This window comes from Eptatretus burgeri, chromosome 5 (assembly GCF_056783735.1).
Source record: "Eptatretus burgeri isolate ZD-2024b chromosome 5, Ebu_testis_v1, whole genome shotgun sequence".
Classification (NCBI taxonomy): domain Eukaryota; kingdom Metazoa; phylum Chordata; class Myxini; order Myxiniformes; family Myxinidae; genus Eptatretus; species Eptatretus burgeri.
In genome coordinates, this window is record NC_140965.1 from 112,965,641 (window position 1) to 112,985,240 (window position 19,600).

General features: G+C 47.4%; 1 protein-coding gene across 10 annotated transcripts in view; it reads right to left on the minus strand.

Moving 5' to 3' along the window:
• The window catches only part of EXTL3 (exostosin like glycosyltransferase 3), a 79,520-nt gene that overhangs the window by 37,438 nt on the left and 22,482 nt on the right, over window positions 1-19,600 (minus strand). For all 10 annotated transcript variants that reach the window (XR_015058716.1, XM_085883369.1, XM_085883364.1 and 7 more), the window contains 2 exons: window positions 11,091-11,490; window positions 10,350-10,741 (listed from right to left, as the gene is read on the minus strand). Coding sequence is in view for 9 of the 10 variants with exons in the window: in XM_085883369.1 (XP_085739495.1) it covers window positions 10,350-10,741; window positions 11,091-11,490 (792 nt within the window). In the remaining variant the exon portion in view is untranslated. The remainder of the gene's footprint in view (window positions 1-10,349; window positions 10,742-11,090; window positions 11,491-19,600) is intronic.

A 19,600-nucleotide genomic window follows, 5' to 3' on the forward strand; every position in this document is an offset into this window, starting at 1 on the left:
CTCAACAGTCACTACGCTCAAGCATTGAATGAACTCGTCCAAGGGGAACAGCCAATGGATGAATGGAGAGAGAGAAGGCAACACTCTTTTAATCCCCAAATCTGAAGAAACCCATGTACCCAACAAATATTGACGAATAACACGCCTTCCAACAACATACAAACTTTGAACAAGTATAATCACCAAGGCAATTTATGACCACCTCACTCAACAAGGAGCTTTGGAGGTAGAACAGGAAAGACTTAAAAGAGGATGTGATGGAACAATAAACCATTTATTGATAAACAAAACCATCGTCGAAAACTGCAAGCTCCGACAAACCAACTTATCTACAGCCTGGATAGATTTTTAAAAAGTCTTTGATAGTGTCCCACATTCATGGATGATAAAATGCATGCAAGTATATAAAATTGACCCCAAAATAGTCACACTGATTGAGAAAGGAATGATGCTCTGGAGCACAACTCTGATACTACCTTACTTGGAATGAAAGATTGAAATCCCAGGAGTAAAGATATGTCAGGTCAGGTATGGGAGCATGTGCCAGAACAGCACGTCGTTGCGTCCACTTTCCGCCGGTACTCCAGGGGCCTCCGTCTGGCCATCCCCCAGGCAGATGCCAGGCCCATCCCCATCTCCTTGAGATGATGGTCAACCTGTTGCAACCATGAGGCACGTGGTCGACCCACTGGCCTCCTCCACTCATGAGACTCCCTCACTGAGAGAATTTGGTGAGCAGGATCAGCGTCAGGAAAACGAGCCACATGTCCATACAGCCGCAACTGACGCTCACGGACTATGCAGGTAACAAATCTCATCCGAGTCTCTCTCAGCAACCGCTCGTTGGACACAAAATCCGACCAGCGATAGCCAAGGATTCTCCGAAGAGACCTGGTACCAAAGGAATTAAGTCTCCGTCTCAGATCCTTGGTCAGAGTCCAAGTCTCGCACCCATAGAGCAAGACTGGAAGTACCAAGGACCTGAAGACTTGGACTTTCGTCCTCCCGCACAGGTACCGGCAGCGCCACACCCCATGATGCAGTGAATCCATGACTCCCCAGGCCCGACCCAGACGTCTATTGACCTCTGACTCGCAGCCAGCAGAGACATGAATATCACTGCCAAGGTAAGTGAATCTCTCCACGACCTCAACAACCTCACCACAAACAGACACAGACCGGACAGCAGCATCCAAGATGTCACCGAAAGCCTGGATCTTAGTTTTGACCCAAGAAACCCGTAATCCCAACGGCTCCGACTCCTCATTCAGCACCTCGAGGGCCCCCAAGAGGATGTCTAAGGTCTCCGCAAAGATGACTGCATCATCTGCAAAGTCAAGGTCCGAGATCTTGACATTCCCAAATGACGCACCGCAACTTGATCTCTCCGACATCCTCCCTAGAATCCAGTCCATACAAGTGCTGAAAAGTGTGGGGGCAAGTACACATCCCTGACGAACTCCAGTAACAACTGGAAATAAGTCAGAGATGGTACCGCCACACTTCACAGCACTCTCAGTACCAGAGTAGAGTTCAGACATCAGATCGATCAGTTTTGGTGGCACCCCACGAAGACCAAGAATCCTCCAGAGGACATCCCGATTCACTGAATCGAACGCTTTACAGAGATCAACATAGGCTGCAAGCAGCCCCTGCCGAAACTCTCGTCTGCGTTCGGTGAGGACACGAAGTGCAAGGATACGGTCAATCGTTGACCTCTTTGGTGTAAAGCCTGACTGCTCTGGACGCTGGTGCTCAAGCAGATGGTGGCGAACCCTATCGAGAATTATCCGAGCAAAGACCTTGCCCGGCACTGAGAGCAGCGTCACCCCTCGGTAGTTGTTGCAGCCTTGGCGATCACCCTTCCCTTTCCAGAGAGGGACAACAAGGCCCCTCTTCCAGTCAGTTGGGATGATGCCTGTGTTCCAGGCAGAGCACAAAACTGCATGCAACGACACGAGTGCAGCATTTCCACCAGCCTTGAGAAGTTCGGCATGGATGCCACAGATCCCTGGAGCTTTGCCCCGTTTCAACTGGTTCACCGCAGCCCGTGTTTCCACAAGCGTAGGTGGACCACCAGTTGATTCGAGGGTCAGCAACAGGGATTTTAACACCCTTGACGTCCAACTCGACAGTTGGGGGATCAGCCTGGTACAACCGCTCAAAGTAACCGGCCCAGCGGGCCTTCACTTCAGACTCCTCTGTCAAGAGCCTACCACTCTCTGCTCGAACTGTAGTGCTCCGAGGGATGGGCTTGGATGAACGTAATGCGCGAATTCCCCTGTAAGCGGGACGAGAATCACCTGTCCACAGGTGATGCTCTACCCCTCACAGATTCCTCGCACATAGGCCTCCTTGTCCACCCTCAGTGCACGTACAGTTTTACGCCTCAGCTCCCTGAACAGCTCAGCTCTGCCATTCAGCCTGGCCCTGCGACTCTGGTCAATGGTATCCAGTGTCCCTTGAGAGACAAAATTCTTCTTTGCCCTGCGGTGAGCTCCAAGGCATCCACCGGCAACATCAAGGACGGTGGTCTTGAAGGCGCTCCACAACTCTTCAGGACCCCCCAAAGCACCCAGACCCCCCAAGTGTCCACTCAGCCTGTTCGCAAACTCCTCAGCTACTCTCTCATCCCTGAGCTTGGCAACATCCAGCCTCGGCTGGGATGGTACCATTCTCCAGGATTTAAGGTGCAGCTTTAGAGTTGCTACAACAAGCCTGTGGTCAGTATTGAGGAACTGAGCACTCCGGTAGACCCTGCAGTATCTGCAGTAAAGATATGATGTGGTATCTTTCAAGGTGACAGTCTTTACCTCCTGTTTTGTCTGCCTCTGGACCAAATGAGTGGCATCACCAATGAACAAGGACATGAATGCAATCTGACATGCAACAGAAGAATGACCAAAGAAACAAAAAGGTGACGCACCAACTGTACATGCATGATCTAAAACTCTTCACACCGAATGATGAGAAATTGGCAGATAAACTGAAACTAGTAAAGCAGAACATTCAAATGGAGTATGGTCTTGACAAATGTGCCAAATGCACATTTGTACAAGGGAAAACAAACAGAACAAAACATCACAATCGATCAAAGTACACCGATATATGAACTAGAAAACAAATCATCCAACAAATACCTTGCAATAGAAGAACGCCCCCAGCAACAACAAAAAAAAAATGCGTAAAATAATCAGCAAAGAGTACCACCGCAGAATGAGACCAATTCTGAAGTTATCCCTCTCTCCAAGAAACAAAACAAAAGCTCAAAACCAATTTGCAGTGCCAGTATTCCAAACGAGCTGTGCAATTACAAACTGGCCACAAATAGAGAACAATTTAAACACCAAAACAAGGAAACTTCTAACTATCCACAAGATATTCGACAAAAACCAATGTATACCAACGTTGTACTTCCGAGATGAGGAGGAGGAGGCGGTCTAATGGAGCAGAATGAAGTGCACAGAACAACGTGTGCAGGACGAGTGGAGTACGTGAAAAGCTTAACAGACTATCGGATGAGATTTGTGCACGACCAATAAAACAATAAACCAGTAAAGGGACCCTTAATCCATTTAGCAACAAACTTCCAAAAACAGATGCAAATGTTGGATACTACACAGGAAAATGAAACAGAAACAAACACAGCCCCAATGTTTGCAAAAGTTTTGATACAACAAAATCACAAAGGGCAAAATCAAAATTTTTAAAAATGGAAATTAATGGGAGAATGACAAAAAAAGCAGGAAGGTTAAAAATAAATGAATAAAAGAGGTCCTCAAAATTGAAGAAAGCTGAAATTATCCCTGTGATAGTTGGAGCTACAGGAATGATTAAAAACAAACAAACCCTGACTGAGTAATTAAAAATCATTCCGGGGAATATCACTACAAATGAGCGAACAGTGGAGATTTTGAAAAGAGCCCTTGGAATGAGGCACTGAGAACAAAGCTTCACAGTATGGTTCATGAATCATGATCTCTTTCCAAAAAAGGAGATGGAGATCTTGAGTTATGAGAGAACATCCTTCAACCTCCTGAAACCCATAAATGGAGACAGCATAATATGTCCACCTTTGGTGATGGAGACATTAACTTTCATCACAACATTTCTGCAAATATCTTTCAAGACCATTTTAATTGGCAAAATTACACTGATCTATTGTTACGAATCTGGAACCCATCGCACACAACAGCCAGAGTCCTTATACTGTAGATCAGTTATATCGGTATGCATGTGTTTCTAGTTAGGGTCCCATCCCTTGTTTAATGGATAATTAAGTGTACTTGCACTGTGAAGTTGCTTTATAGTCAGGTCTTTAAATCCTTAGATCCGACAAACCAACCACCCTGCCATTGAACTAGCGCTTTACAGCACGTTCCCATTCACAACTCCTCCACTGAACTCACGCTTTACAGCGCATTTCCATTCACGGATCCTCCACGGAACTAGTGCTTTACAGCACATTCCAGTTCACAAATCCTCCACTGAACTCGCGCTTTACAGCGTGCTCCCATTCACAACTCCTCCACTGAACTCGTGCTTTACAGCGCGTTCCCATTCACGGCTCCTCCACTGAACTAGTGCTTTCAGCGCGTTCCCATTCACAACACTCCACTGAACAAGTGCTTTACAGCACGTTCCAGTTCACAACTCTCCACTGAACTAGTGCTTTTCAGCACGTTCCAGTTCACAACTCCTCCACTGAACTCGCGCTTTACAGCGTGCTCCCATTTACAACTCCTCCACTGAACTCGCGCTTTACAGCGCGTTCCCATTCACGGCTCCTCCACTGAACTAGTGCTTTACAGCGCGTTCCCATTTACAACTCCTCCACTGAACTAGTGCTTTACAGCGCGTTCCCATTCACAACTCTCCACTGAACTAGTGCTTTTCAGCACGTTCCAGTTCACAACTCCTCCACTGAACTCGCGCTTTACAGCGCGCTCCCATTCACAACTCCTCCACTGAAGTAGCACTTTACCAGGCTCCCCTTGCTGTCCAATCAGGAGCGAACAGCGCGTCAACACACCTGATCCCTGTCCAACCAAGCGCGCACAGAGCGTCCGACACCGAGGCTCCGCCCCGCTCAGGGAGCGGATAAAGAGACCAGGCTCCCTTTGGAGGGGTGTTCGGGTTCGAGTTAGTGTTTATGATCGTGTTGGCGTCAGAGCCTGGTTGTGTGTCGGAGCCTGAGGAGAATCACTTGCTTCGCCTGCCTTGCCGCCTCCTCGCTTGTTTTGCCGTCCGGATCGTGCTGGCGTCTGCCGCTCCACTCCTGGTGCCTTCGTTCTTGACGCCACGTGGAAGCTGCGGGTTTGAGTCCTGCCACTGAGCCAGATTGTCGAAGACCGCACGAAGCGGACAGGTCCAAGCACAGGCTATGGTCTTCAGCCCACCTTCCCTCGAGCTGAAAGCCTTCAATAAAGACCCGACGGGGTCCATTTCTTTGGGTGTGTGTCTGTGTGTGGGCCCTTCTCTTAAGGCCCTGTCACACCTTGACTTTTTCGCCAGCGTATGCCAAAGTATGAAAAATTTGGCAAATACGCTGGCACACGTCGAATACGTTATGGGTAAGTTTTGTATACGTTAAGAGCACGCTGAAGCACGATGGCATACGTCGTAGTATGCCGAGCTTGTCGACAAATTTTAAGCATGCTCAAAATTTTTCGACGTATGCCAGCGTATGACTCACACGTTCCGCATACGCTGGCCATAAGTTGTAGGCACATTATGCGATCGTTGACACACGTTACTTGTAAGTTACTCGTAAGTCGAAACACATCGAGGTAATGTTGAGCATACCCGAAACTTATTTCTAACCTATGAGTAACGTGCTTTGAACCTCTGTGCAACGTGTCTTCAACGCATATTGACGTATGTAGACGTATTTGACATCTTCCGGACGACCACAGAACTTACTGAATTTGTTTCTAACTTAGAGCTACCGTATAATGGCGTATTGGCAGTGTTTAGGGGAATTGGTATATAAAAATGGGCTTCACAGGAGGAACCCGTCAGTGTTCCAGACTCCATCGTTTGTATTTTGTTTGTTTTTTTTCTTCGGCGTGACAGTGATGTTGACTCTTCGATTTCTAGTGCGGTTATGATTTAAATCGTTGAGCGGCAGCCAATTAATAGGCTACGCCACGTGATCGTCGGCGATACGCTGCCGAGCTATGCATAAGTTGGACTCTCGTTGGGCAGAGGTTGTGAACGCCGAAAACACGCGAAGCAGTCGTTGTTATAAGTTATCTATAAGTTATCGAAACGTTCTGTGTACGTTACTAATAAGTTATGCATACGTCCAACTCGTTATGAATATGCCCAAAACTGAAAAAAAACATCAATAGTTCAGCGTACGCCAGCGTTTTACATACATTTTGATACGTTGCCAAACGCTGGCTAAAACGTCAAGGTGTGACAGGGCCCTTAAGTAGAACCGTAAAGTGCTTTTGCTCACTGTATATTTCCTGCCTGATATATCCTGGTGTTGGCGCAGTGGTTAGGGCAGCGGCTTGGGATCTAAAAGGTCCTGAGTTCATGCCACGTTGGGCCACTGAATTAATACACCAGGGGGTTGACTCAGCCTGTCATCCTTCCGAGGTCAGCGAAGTGCGTACCAGTGTACTGGGCCGGTGTATACCCCGGTTAAAATAGGTGTACCATATCCCGGTGTCGTAAGAGGCGACCAGGGTTGCGTCAGGAAGGGCATCCGGCGTAAAACATGTGCCAAATGTAAGAACACGTCCTCAAAATCCTGGTGGCGTTTAATCAAATCTGTTTCTGGTGTATGTTCCCCCTCCATCCCCTCCCTTACCTCAAATGGCCGCACTGCTGATTCTACACGTGATAAAGCTGAATGTCTAAACTCTGTGTTTGCAGCTAAATCTTGTGTCCTAAACCCATCACTATCTCTACCCACTTTAACCAGTCGCACCCAACTGTCCCTGGACTCTGTATCCTTTTCTCCTGACAAGGTGGAGAGCTTGCTTTCAAACCTCGAGTCAGATTCTGCAACCGGTCCAGACGGCATCAGCCCACGTGTCCTCAAAGCCCGCTCTTCTGCTCTTGCTCACCCTCTCTCTGTTCTATTCACCCTCTCATTTGCCCAAGGTCATCTGCCATCTGCTTGGAAATCTGCTAACATCACTGCCCTGCATAAAAAAGGTGCAAAAACAGATCCCTATAACTACAGACCAATCAGCCTTCTCCCAATCATCAGCAAGGTGATGGAATCCATCATCGCCTCAGATATGAAATCCTTCCTCTTCTCCAATGGCTTGATTTCCAATCATCAATTTGGTTTCAGACCAGGTCACTCTACCCTGGATATGCTGCTTCTGCTCTCCCATCAATGGATGGAGGTCCTCAATGCCAGACAGGAAGTCCGAGCCGTATCCCTGGACATATCACGTGCTTTTGACACAGTCTGGCACCCTGCCCTACTCACCAAACTCTCTTCCCATGGTATTCAAGGCCATCTCCACTCATGGCTCGCAGACTTCCTCTCCTGTCGCAGTCAACGTGTGGCCCTAAATGGAGTTCTTTCATCCCCTCTTCCTGTGCAGGCTGGAGTTCCTCAAGGTAGCGTTCTGGGTCCTGTTCTTTTTCTGGTTTTCATCAATGATCTCTCGGACTCTCTGGAAAATCCTCTATTTCTCTTTGCCGAGGACTCCACCCTCTGCCGTACCATCTGTCATCCCTCAGACCGGCAAGCAGCAGCTTCTTCGCTCACTGCAGATCTGGATAAAATCACAAACTGGTCCAACACGTGGAACATGTCTTTCAATCCAGACAAATCTCACACTCTCACTATGTCTCTTCGAAAGGACCGTTTACAAAACCCCCCCATCCACTTTCTCAACAATCCTCTGGAAGAAGTCTTTTCTTTCAAGCTTCTAGGTCTCACTATCTGCCATGACCTTTCCTGGGAAAGTCACATTTCCAACCTCGCCTCAAAAGCCAGTCGCCGACTGGGAATCCTCCGTCGTGCTAAGTCCTTCCTCGGCCCTCTTGAGCTCCTGACCACTTACAAAGCTTTTGTCCGTAGCCTGATGGAGTACTGCTCTCCCCTCTGGGCTGGTGCTCCTGCCTCCCACCTTTCTCGGCTTCACGCTGTCGAAACCAGGGCATTTAAGATCATCGGCATCTCCCCCAATGAAGCTGAGTCTTTGGGCCTCTCACTCAATCACCGCAGGTTGGTCGGTGGTCTTTCTGTCTTCTACCGACTCCTCTCCAGCCTTGCCCCCCTGCTCTCTCTGCGATTTGTCCCCACCACATTTCCACAGGGCGCTCAAGGTCCGCCAACATCCCCTTCTGGTAAAACTACCAAAATCACGAATCACTGCTCATCTTCACTCTTTCATTCCTCTTTTTTCCCGCCTTTGGAATAAACTTCCTCACTCTATTCTTTCCCATTCTTCCCTCCAGGCTTTCAAAACAGCTGTTCACCACTACCTCTTATCTTCCCCCATCCAAATCCTCGATCTTTTCTACCCCCGATAATCCACCCAAGCCCACTTCCTTCATTTCTCCTGCTTTCCTTCCTGAAAGTCCCCGAAATGTCCATCTTCTCTTCGCCATGTTCCCCGTCCCATCCCCATCCCTCTCCCTTCCACAGTTCACCTAATGTGTCTGTTCCCCACTGTTTTGTCCCTTCCACTCCCGCCCCTCTTGTCTCATGCCTCCTTGCTGCGAGTTGTGTGTTAGCTCTCATACGAGCCTCGACCAAGGTATACAAAAAAAAAAAAAAAAAAAAAAAATCACTATGCGGATCATACGGATGATCCACTGTGGCGACCCCTAACGGGAGCAGCCGAAAGAAGAAGAAGATATTTCCTGCCTGATATTCAGATAACTCTGCCCTTACGTGCTTCCCGCCCCGATTATTATTGGAAATAAATTTCCCAATTGTTGAATGTCCCAGCTCGTTCCCTGTCATTTCTTTCATTGGCTTAGCACGGTGCGTGTTGAGAAATAGCGAGGCAGTAAATTGTTCATTTGGACCGACAGGTCTTGGTGACCATCCGCTCGGGTGACGCATGGTTCGAGCACGGTAACGGCTCGTCCCGCTCGAGGACTGTCGAGGGTGTGAATTTCCCGGTAGCTTTGCCGCGTGGGTAATTAGGTATATTGAAGTTTGGCAATTAACCCTACCCCACGCAGTCAAATTATCGGCGATTCATGGTCCCGTAAGGGACCCGTGCCTTTCGGACTTATCCGAGGGTCACGACCTAAATTCTGGTGTGTTCGGTGGAGCCGACTCTACTGCTCCCTCTCGCGGTCGTGCTCGCAACCGAATCCTGGCCCCACAACACTATTTCAAAAGAAAATGTGAAACCCTTAAAATTGCCTTTACAATTAATGCTTTAGCAACCCCATTGTAAGAATGTGTTGTTCATGATACAATGATACCACAAAACTTGTCAGATGTTAAACTAGAACTACGTTGTCGATGGCACACCATCGCATATTCCCGCACGCACTACTTTGTCCCATTTACGCTAGGTGAAATTTTATCTTGCAAAATGGATTGACTATTCTTTTCTATTTGATGTGCTTTATGACGAAAGACTTACTATGTTTACTAAATCAGAAGTCATTGCAAGATGTCAACATTTCATGAAACATTAACAATGTCCAGCAATATAGAACTGTGTATAATATTAATTATAATTATTCATAATCAATTAGATAAATACAGTAAAACCTGTGACTGTTTGTCACTCATGGGGGCCACATAAGTAAGTTCTTTATAAAAGAATTTACCATGTACAATGGTAAATACACTTAAATTTATAAAAATCGACCCCCATGACCCCAACCCCTCTGGCCCGGCCCCTAGGGGTCATATCAAAAATCCAAAAGTGTTGTGCACTTCCCCATACATATATCTATCTACTATGTCCCAAAGTTTCAAGTTCCTATTTCAAACGGTGTAGGAGGAGTGGCAGGGTAAGACAGACGGACGAAAAGGACGTACGGACGGACGGACGGCGGAGACAATCACAATATTCCCGCTTTTCTTCGAAAGCGCGGGAATAATTAAACACAGCAGAAAGGAGAATCTGAGCACACCTAAATTTCAACAAAATGTCACAAGCCACACATTTGCTGATTTAGCTGCCATCGGTTGAGATTCTCCTGCTCTACACTAATAGAAGTCTGATTGGAAACTGCAATGAAGAGTTGAAAGAGCTTGTGTATTGTAGAAACCTCACATATACATTATGCCATAGGTTTTGGGCAGCGAGAAGAGTTCTTGCGCATTGGAATTCATTTTGTACACACACAAACGATACACCATTACTACAATGGTACATCGGGGCACGCAGTCAAACTCTTACCTTTGGCAGTAATATAGCCGCTCGTTCCCATCGCACCATCTCACCAAAAGGCAGGAGCCGTGCATCTGATCCGAGCACAACGGGCACTGCCCCAGCCTCCAAAGCCTCCAAGACACGCAAGGCAACCGAGGCAGTGGGAGACCCCTCTGTAGCATGGGGCGCTATCACAAGGGCAAACGTTGATCGCTGCAGAACATCAAGGCGGGAGGTATGATCTCCACACGGTGCCCACTCGGTTGCTGGCTTTGCTGATGTAGGAGAGTCCTGCCTCGGAAGAGCATTACTGTCACCCTCAGAACAAGTAAATTCAAGCAGCACACTTTCTTGGCCACTTGTTGCAATTGAGCGAAGCACGGACATAAGCTGGGCATGATAGTGGCTGAGGGACAAGCCTGAGGTATGTGGACAAGGAGGAGAGGATAAACAGCAAGTGGTACAGAAAGTGTCGAGAAAACAAATGCAAATGAAAGCCCCAAAAAAACTTTCCAAAACCAAGTTATGTGGCCATCTATAAATTACATGAGCAAATGAGAGTGGCGAGGAGGCTAAAATGTGAAAATAAAATGGAGAAAAGGATGTCAGGAGCGAGTTAGGGAGAGAAAAGAAGTGTAAGAAACAGAAGCTTGCAAGAGAAAAGAGAATAGGAGTTTGGAGGAGACAGGAATAATGGGATTCCAGTGAAAAATGTATTTTCGAGATGACCACCCCTCAACAGATCAGATAAATTATTAAAATACTTACCCATACCACTTTCACCCTGGAAACTGAACAGAAACTTCCTTTTAGCAGGAACTTGTGGAGGCAGATCCTGAAGGTCAGGTCCAGCCAATAGAGCATATAGTGGAGGCAAGATGATATCGAAACCTGGCCTGAACTGTCTGGTGTCAAATGAAGATTGGGCCAAGATGGCACGTCCAGTTGATATGTTAAGCAGAGGATTGTTGTTTTCAGCACCATGAGAGAGTACCATCAACAGATGGTTACGTCCATCCGCCTGCCAGTAAGGTAAGGTCTCCAAACGCTTCTGCAGGTCATTTGCACTCATACCCATTCCGATGATCACCACATATAGGCATGCTACTTTGGGGTCATCTGTGGTGTGTTGACTTGACTGGAATATTGCCTCTGCCTTGTGCCAAGCCTAGGTGGGGCAATTCAATGTCACAAAGGTTGAGCGCTTTCCAAACACATCAGCAAAACAGATGCTGAAAAACATTTCACAAAAGAAAACAAGACTATGAATTCACATTATGCACAGAAAATTATTGTTGGGTACCATTTATGTTCCTAAATATGTAGGGTGGTGTGGAGGGGGAAGGAGTGGGAGCTTTGGGATCATGTATACATGAAACATATGGAAAAGAAAGGTGGGGGTTATACCAATACAAATCCAGATCAAAAAGCCTCCCCCTACAGAAGAGAGGGAGGCTTGTACCTGTTGAAGGGTTTGCTTCCACAATTACAGCCCCAAAACTTTAATGGTCCCTCAGAAGTTCTTAGATCCCTCAGAGACCTAAACAATCATTCAGATATTTACCTCTGCCACTGAAGGTGGATGGAGGTTATGTTTTCACGTCTGTCTGTTTGTTTTTGGTGACGATGATTTTTGATGTCTGTTAGATTTCAGTGAAGATCTGAATCTGGACGCGGGCATGAGCATTTTTTAAGCGATTCTTCACCAATGAGCGAGAGGACCAAAAATGATCTCAAAAAGTAATGGACGAATTCGGACGAAACTTAGTAGACAGGTTGAGTGGGCGAGAAAGATGAATCCATTTGTTTTTGGTAAAGATCCGAATCCGAATATGAGAATTTAACCAGAGTTGGTGACAAAGCCACCCAATGCTCGCCTGTTTATACATTTATCGTTTTAAAAAGACTACTCGAATAATTAATATTTTTTATAAAGCATTGCAGTGAAGTCTGATCCAAATAATTTTTAAGCAATATATTGTTACTGTGCCGGTGCGTCGGCCGAACCGACCGCTCTGACGGAGCCGCCCGACCGATCGCCTGGAATATCGATCGCCGCCCGGATAACCCCGAAGCCGACGGGTCCTTGTGCAAGAACCAAAATACACCAATGGGCAGACCATGTGGGGTAGGGTCGATTGCCAACTTCAATTTACCTAAATACCCACGTGATCCAACTACCGGGGTATCCCACCCTCGACGGAACTCGTACGAAACAAGCCGCTTAAGCGAGCCTGTCCCATGCGCGATTCCGAGCGGCTTAATCGCCGAGAACTGTCGGTCCGAATGTCCCCCTTTTACGGCAAACCAACGGCTAACTCCCAACACATGAAATACTCAGTCAATGAAGGAATCGACGCGACGAGCTGAAAACATTTAACAATTGGGGTATTTATTTATAATAATGGGGAACTAGGGAAGCACGTAAGAGCAGAACTATACAGCCTATACGAAATGCAATGCAATCATTTACAGCACACAAAGCACTTCACAGTTTTCTACTTATTAGACGGGCCCAGAGACACACGTACGCACACACACACACCCAAGAAATGGTGGCTGATGCCTTTAATAACAGACTCCAGCTCGGAGGGACAGATGAGCTGAAACCCAGAACCTATCTCGAACCTCTCCACCTCATGTGGTCTTCAAGCTGTTCGGACCCGGGCTCCATCGAGAGTGAGCTGGATCCAATTGCCGTGAGCCACGATCCTTCCCGAGCTCCAGCAAATCCTCTCGCGCTTCCGAACACGTGCTGGTGAGACGAGGCACCGATCCTTCCCATCGATGCGTCACTTCCCCGTGGAACCACCTCCAAGATGAGGCCGATGAGTCACACCAAGCCGGGTAGCAAGCGGAGAACAAAGAGCTCCACAAACCAAGTAGAGCCAGCCGAGCAACCAGCTCAACTCTCTTCTGATGAACAAAGCCTCTCACAACACGAACCAAGAACTCCGAGCCGAGCAACCAGCTCAACTCTCTTCCGATGAACAAAGCCTCTCTCAACACGAACCAAGAACTCCGAGCCGAGCAACCAGCTCAACTCTCTTCTGATGAACAAAGCCTCTCTCTTCGCCGAACCAAGCCAGAGCCCAAAAAGCGAACCGAGCCAAGCAGAACTGAAGCTCACTGAACCAAAAGTCTCAACCCTTGCCAAGCAGAACCCAAAGGCCTGCTAAAAGCCAAGCCGAAGCAAAAAGCTTACCAAAAGCCAAGCCAAAGCAGAAAGCCTTCAAAAAGCCTCCTCCCGAACCCAAGCCAAGCAGAACCAGAAGGCCTACTACTGAAAGCCAACAGAAAGCCTTCAAAAAGCCTCGACCCTAACCCAAGCCAAGCAGAAGCCAAAGCTCTACTGAACAACCAGCTCGAACAAAGGAGAGGTCTCTTCTTTATTCTTATCGGCCACCTCCCCCGCTCCCGGCGTAACTCATGCCTTCGTGCTCCACCCCCCGCTCAACCACGGGTGGTAGGGAGTGGTTGACGTCATGAATCACGGGACGGGAGGGCTCTTCTTCCTCTTCGCAGAAGAGGGGGAGGGGTGTCTCCATTGTGTTCTGATCGCTCACGAACTATTAAATTGAATCTCGCAGCGCACTTAATCGATTTCTGCGCATTAAACAATGGAAGATGAACTATCTCGGAAACAAGCACTGATCGACATAACTGATTAAAGGAACCTGAATGGTGTGTGCAATCGAATTCCCAAATTCGTAACAATATGTATTGGTATATTGTAATCAGTAACAACAGAGCAAGTGAGCATAATATACCCCCGAACAAGAAGGTATATACAGAATTGTGCTATTACATGGAAAACAGCATCCTGGTTGCCATGGCAACCACTTTAGATGACGAACGTATGCCGCGACACAGTCTCCACAGTCTGTACCTATGTACCAAATATGAAATGTGAAAGTTGAAAACTTTGGAAGTTAGAGTACGGACAGGAACGGATGGAAAACAGAATCCTAGTTGCCATGGCAACCACTTTAGATGACGAACGTATGTCACGACACACCTTCGCCACAGTCTGTACCTATGTACCAAATATGAAACGTGAAAGTTGAAAACTTTGGGAGTTAGAGTGTGGACAGGAACGGACGGACGACCGGTATCATATAATATGCCCTGATATATGTGTATGTATGTATGTATGTATGTATGTATGTATGTATGTATGTATGTATATATATGTATATATATATATATATATATATATATATATATATATATATATATATATATATATATATATATATATATATATATATATATATAGATATATATATATATACATATATACATATATACACATACATATATACATATATACACATACATATATACAGTAGATTAGGCGCAAGTCAGCAGCGTGTAACTCGTCACTTCGCCTAAGTCGGCAGCGTCAAGAAGTCCCGAATTTATCTCATGTTAAATCCCTTTGAATAAAGGGTCATCTCTCTGTAAGTCGTCATCTCTAAGTCGTCACTTCGTCTAAGTCGTCAGATGTTGTCCGTTCCCGCGTAATGGAAACTCAAGTAAATTACCACTCCTAACTCGTCACACGGAACTGCTACCTCGTGAGAAGCCCAATTTCATGGAATCGTGATGCTCGCTCATTGGTTTACACCGTCAGTGATAGGCTATTTATAACTGCGTACACACGTTGATCGCACTGCAGGCAGGACAATGGCGACTAAGCGTAAGCTTACAACTAAAACCTACCAAGAAAAATATGACATTATCCAGTTTTGCGAGGCAACCGACTGATGAAGAAAACAGGATAGCTGAGAAGTTCGACATCAAACGGCAGACATTGAACGATATCTTGAAGAATAAGGGCAAGATATTTGGACAAGTGGAGAAGATCGCGAGGCCGGAAGCAAGTGTGAAACGCATGAAATGTGTGTCCTTTGAAGATGTCGATGACGCGCTCATTATCTGGTTTCGGCAAATGTCGGCTCAGCCAAATATTCCGTCGGACGGTGAAATGTTGCTGATGAAGGCACGTAAATTCGCTGTGGACCTCGGGCATGATGATGCCGAGACCTTGCCGATGCACTGGATAGACAGATTCAAAGTGAGGTGGGGAATCGGCAAGGTCAAGAAGTGTGGCGAATCAGGCAGCGTGGATTTGGCAGTGGTGCACGACTGGAAGGATGGCAAATTGAAAGACATCTTGGAAAGGTATCAGCCTCGGGACGTGTACAATGCCGATGAGACTGCGCTTTTCTGGCAGATGCTGCCAGAAAAGTCTCTGGGGTTCGTTGGTCAATCCCATCATGGTGATAAGCAGGCGAAGTTGTTGTCTTACAGTTGTTCATTATCTTTACTTTTGATAAAGTGATTCATGAATTCCATCTTTGCTTGATCACTTTCCAACTCACCAATGAACCCCCACCTATGCCCCGAGGATTGTGTTTTCCTTTTGGTACAATAGCCGGCTCTCACACATACGTGTCCAGGCCACGCATGACTTCATCCTTCACCCCACAGTCATCATGAATGTTCGCATACGCGCAAGTCGTCACATTTCTAAGTCGTCACTTTTTTCTCGGTCCCGATAGTGACGACTTACGCCTCGTCTACTGTATACATATATATATATATATATATATATATATATATATATATATATATATATATATATATATATATATATATATATATATATATACATATATATATATATATATATATATATATATATATATATATATATATATATATATATATATATATATATATACATATACATACACACATCGGGGGTATAAAAAATAGTGTGGTAGATAAAAACATTACAAAGGAAAAAATAACTTGCACCAAAAACTTTAACATTTTCACGCTCACGCTGACACTGACGCTCACGCCGGGGGTATCACAATAGCTCTCTGTTCTTTGAACAGGTGAGCTAAAAATTATATAAGCGATTCTTCACCATTAAGAAATAGTGCTATATATCGTTTTTGGCCCCATTTCAAAATGTTGCGGACGAGTTATGACAAAACGAGGGAGATGAGTTAGTTATGTGACGAGAAGAAGATTAGATTTTGGTTCAGGTCCAGATCCAGATCCGGCCTATCAGTGGGATCAGGTCAGGTATGGGAGCATGTGCCAGAACAGCGCGTCGCTGCGTCCACTTTCCGCCGGTACTCCAGGGGCCTCCATCTGGCCATCCCCCAGGCAGATGCCAGGCCCATCCCCATCTCCTTGAGATGATGGTCAACCTGTTGCAACCATGAGGCACGTGGTCGGCCCACTGGCCTCCTCCATTCATGAGACTCCCTCGCTGAGAGAATCTGGTGAGCAGGATCAGCGTCAGGAAAACGAGCCACATGTCCATACAGCCGCAACTGACGCTCACGGACTATGCAGGTAACAAATCTCATCCGAGTCTCTCTCAGCAACCGCTCGTTGGACACAAAATCCGACCAGCGATAGCCAAGGATTCTCCGAAGAGACCTGGTGCCAAAGGAATTAAGTCTCCGTCTCAGATCCTTGGTCAGAGTCCAAGCCTCGCACCCATAGAGCAAGACTGGAAGTACCAAGGACCTGAAGACTCGGACTTTCGTCTTACCGCACAGGTACCGGCAGCGCCACACCCCATGATCCAGTGAATCCATGACTCCCCAGGCCCGACCCAGACGTCTATTGACCTCTGACTCGCAGCCAGCAGAGACATGAATATCACTGCCAAGGTAAGTGAATCTCTCCAGGACCTCAACATCCTCACCACAAACAGACACAGACAAGACAGCAGCATCCAAGATGTCACCGAAAGCCTGGATCTTAGTTTTGACCCAAGAAACCCGTAATCCCAACGGCTCCGACTCCTCATTCAGCACCTCGAGGGCCCCCAAGAGGATGTCTAAAGTCTCCGCAAAGATGACTGCATCATCTTCAAAATCAAGGTCCGAGATCTTGACATTCCCAAATGATGCACCGCAACTTGATCTCTCTGACATCCTCCATAAAATCCAGTCCATACAAGTGCTGAAAAGTGTGGGGGCAAGTACACATCCCTGACGAACTCCAGTAAGAACTGGAAATAAGTCAGAGGTGGTACCAACACACTTCACAGCACTCTCAGTACCAGAGTAGAGTTCAGACATCAGATCGATCAGTTTTGGTGGCACCCCACGAAGACCAAGAATCCTCCAGAGGACATCCCGATTCACTGAATCGAACGCTTTACAGATATCAACATAGGCTGCAAGCAACCCCTGCCGAAACTCTCGTCTGCGTTCAGTGAGGACACGAAGTGCAAGGATACGGTCAATCGTTGACCTCTTTGGTGTAAAGCCTGACTGCTCTGGACGCTGGTGCTCAAGCAGATGGTGGCGAACCCTATCAAGAATTATCCGAGCAAAGACCTTGCCCAGCACTGAGAGCAGCGTCACCCCTCGGTAGTTGCTGCAGTCTTGTCGATCACCCTTTCCTTTCCAGAGAGGGACAACAAGGCCCCTCTTCCAGTCAGTTGGGATGATGCCTGTGTTCCAGGCAGAGCACAAAACTGCATGCAACGACACGAGTGCAGCATTTCCACCAGCCTTGAGAGGTTCGGCATGGATGCCACAGATCCCTGGAGCTTTGCCCCGTTTCAACTGGTTCACCGCAGCCCGTGTTTCCACAAGCGAAGGTGGACCACAGTTGATTCGAGGGTCAGTAACAGGGATTGTAACACCCTTGACGTCCAACTCGACAGCTGGGGGATCAGCCTGGTACAACCACTCAAAGTAACCGGCCCAGCGGGCCTTCACTTCAGACTCCTCTGTCAAGAGCCTACCACTCTCTGCTCGAACTGCAGTGCTCCGAGGGATGGGCTTGGATGAACGTAATGCGCGAATTCCCCTGTAAGCGGGACGAGAATCACCTGTCCACAGGTGATGCTCTACCCCCTCACAGATTCCTCGCACATAGGCCTCCTTGTCCACCCTCAGTGCACGTACAGTTTTACGCCTCAGCTCCCTGAACAGCTCAGCTCTGCCATTCAGCCTGGCCCTGCGACTCTGGTCAATGGTATCCAGTGTCCGTTGAGAGACAAAATTCTTCTTTGCCCTGCGGTGAGCTCCAAGGCATCCACCGGCAACATCAAGGACGGTGGTCTTGAAGGCGCTCCACAACTCTTCAGGACCCCCCAAAGCACCCAGACCCCCCAAGTGTCCACTCAGCCTGTTCGCAAACTCCTCAGCTACTCTCTCATCCCTGAGCTTGGCAACATCCAGCCTAGGCTGGGATGGTACCATTCTCCAGGATTTAAGGTGCAGCTTTAGAGTTGCTACAACAAGCCTGTGGTCAGTATTGAGGAACTGAGCACTCCGGTAGACCCTGCAGTTCTGGATCATCCTCCAACAACCGTCAATGAGGACATGGTTAATCTCCTCTGCCACACCGCCAGCGTTGGAATACCAAGTCCAGCGATGAGCTTGTGGGCGCCGAAACCATGAACCAGCCACCCTAAGTCCATGACTTCTTGCAAAGTCAAGGAACTTAGTGCTATTCTGGTTCATAGTTCCTGACCCATGGGGACCAACACACACCTCATAACCATCCCTATCAGTTCCAGTCGATGCATTGAAATCCCCCAAGACTAGAAGTGTATCTCGTCTGGGGCACTGATCAACCACAGACTCGAGTGTGGCGTAGAATGCATCCTTCACGGTGAGATCACTCGCCTCAGTCGGAGCATAAACAGAGACCAGGGAAATGACACCTAAGGAGTGACGAATCCTTAATCTCATCATACGCTCGTTGACCGGTGTTACCTCAATTATCATTGGGGTCAGCTTATTGGACACAGCTACAGCAACTCCTTGGGTATGGTAACCATCAGAGCGACCAGACCAATAGTAGGTGTAACCACCCACCATTATCTCGCCGCAATCTGGTCTCCGAACCTCAGAGAGAGCTGCAATCCCGATGTCCAAACGCTTGAGCTCAGATGATAACAGAGACAGGTGATCATCCTCTCTTAGGGATAGGACATTCCAGGCACCCACCCGAAGGGACCGCCTCAGGTTAACCCAAGGAGACCGCCGTCTGGTGGGCGACACCTCAGCACCACTCCGACACACTCTCCCGCAATCTGACCCAGGGATGTTACCCCGTGGTTTCCCTCCTATCATCAAAGATTGGGGGTCCCGGAGGCTTTGCCCCAATCCCGTCATCCGGTGAGCTGCCCTGCGAAGGGAAGCTGCACAGGAGGTACTCCCATGGAGTGGGTTTTCAGATTTTTTTGCGTTTTGCGGAATGAAGGGTTTTACGGTGGCCGGAGT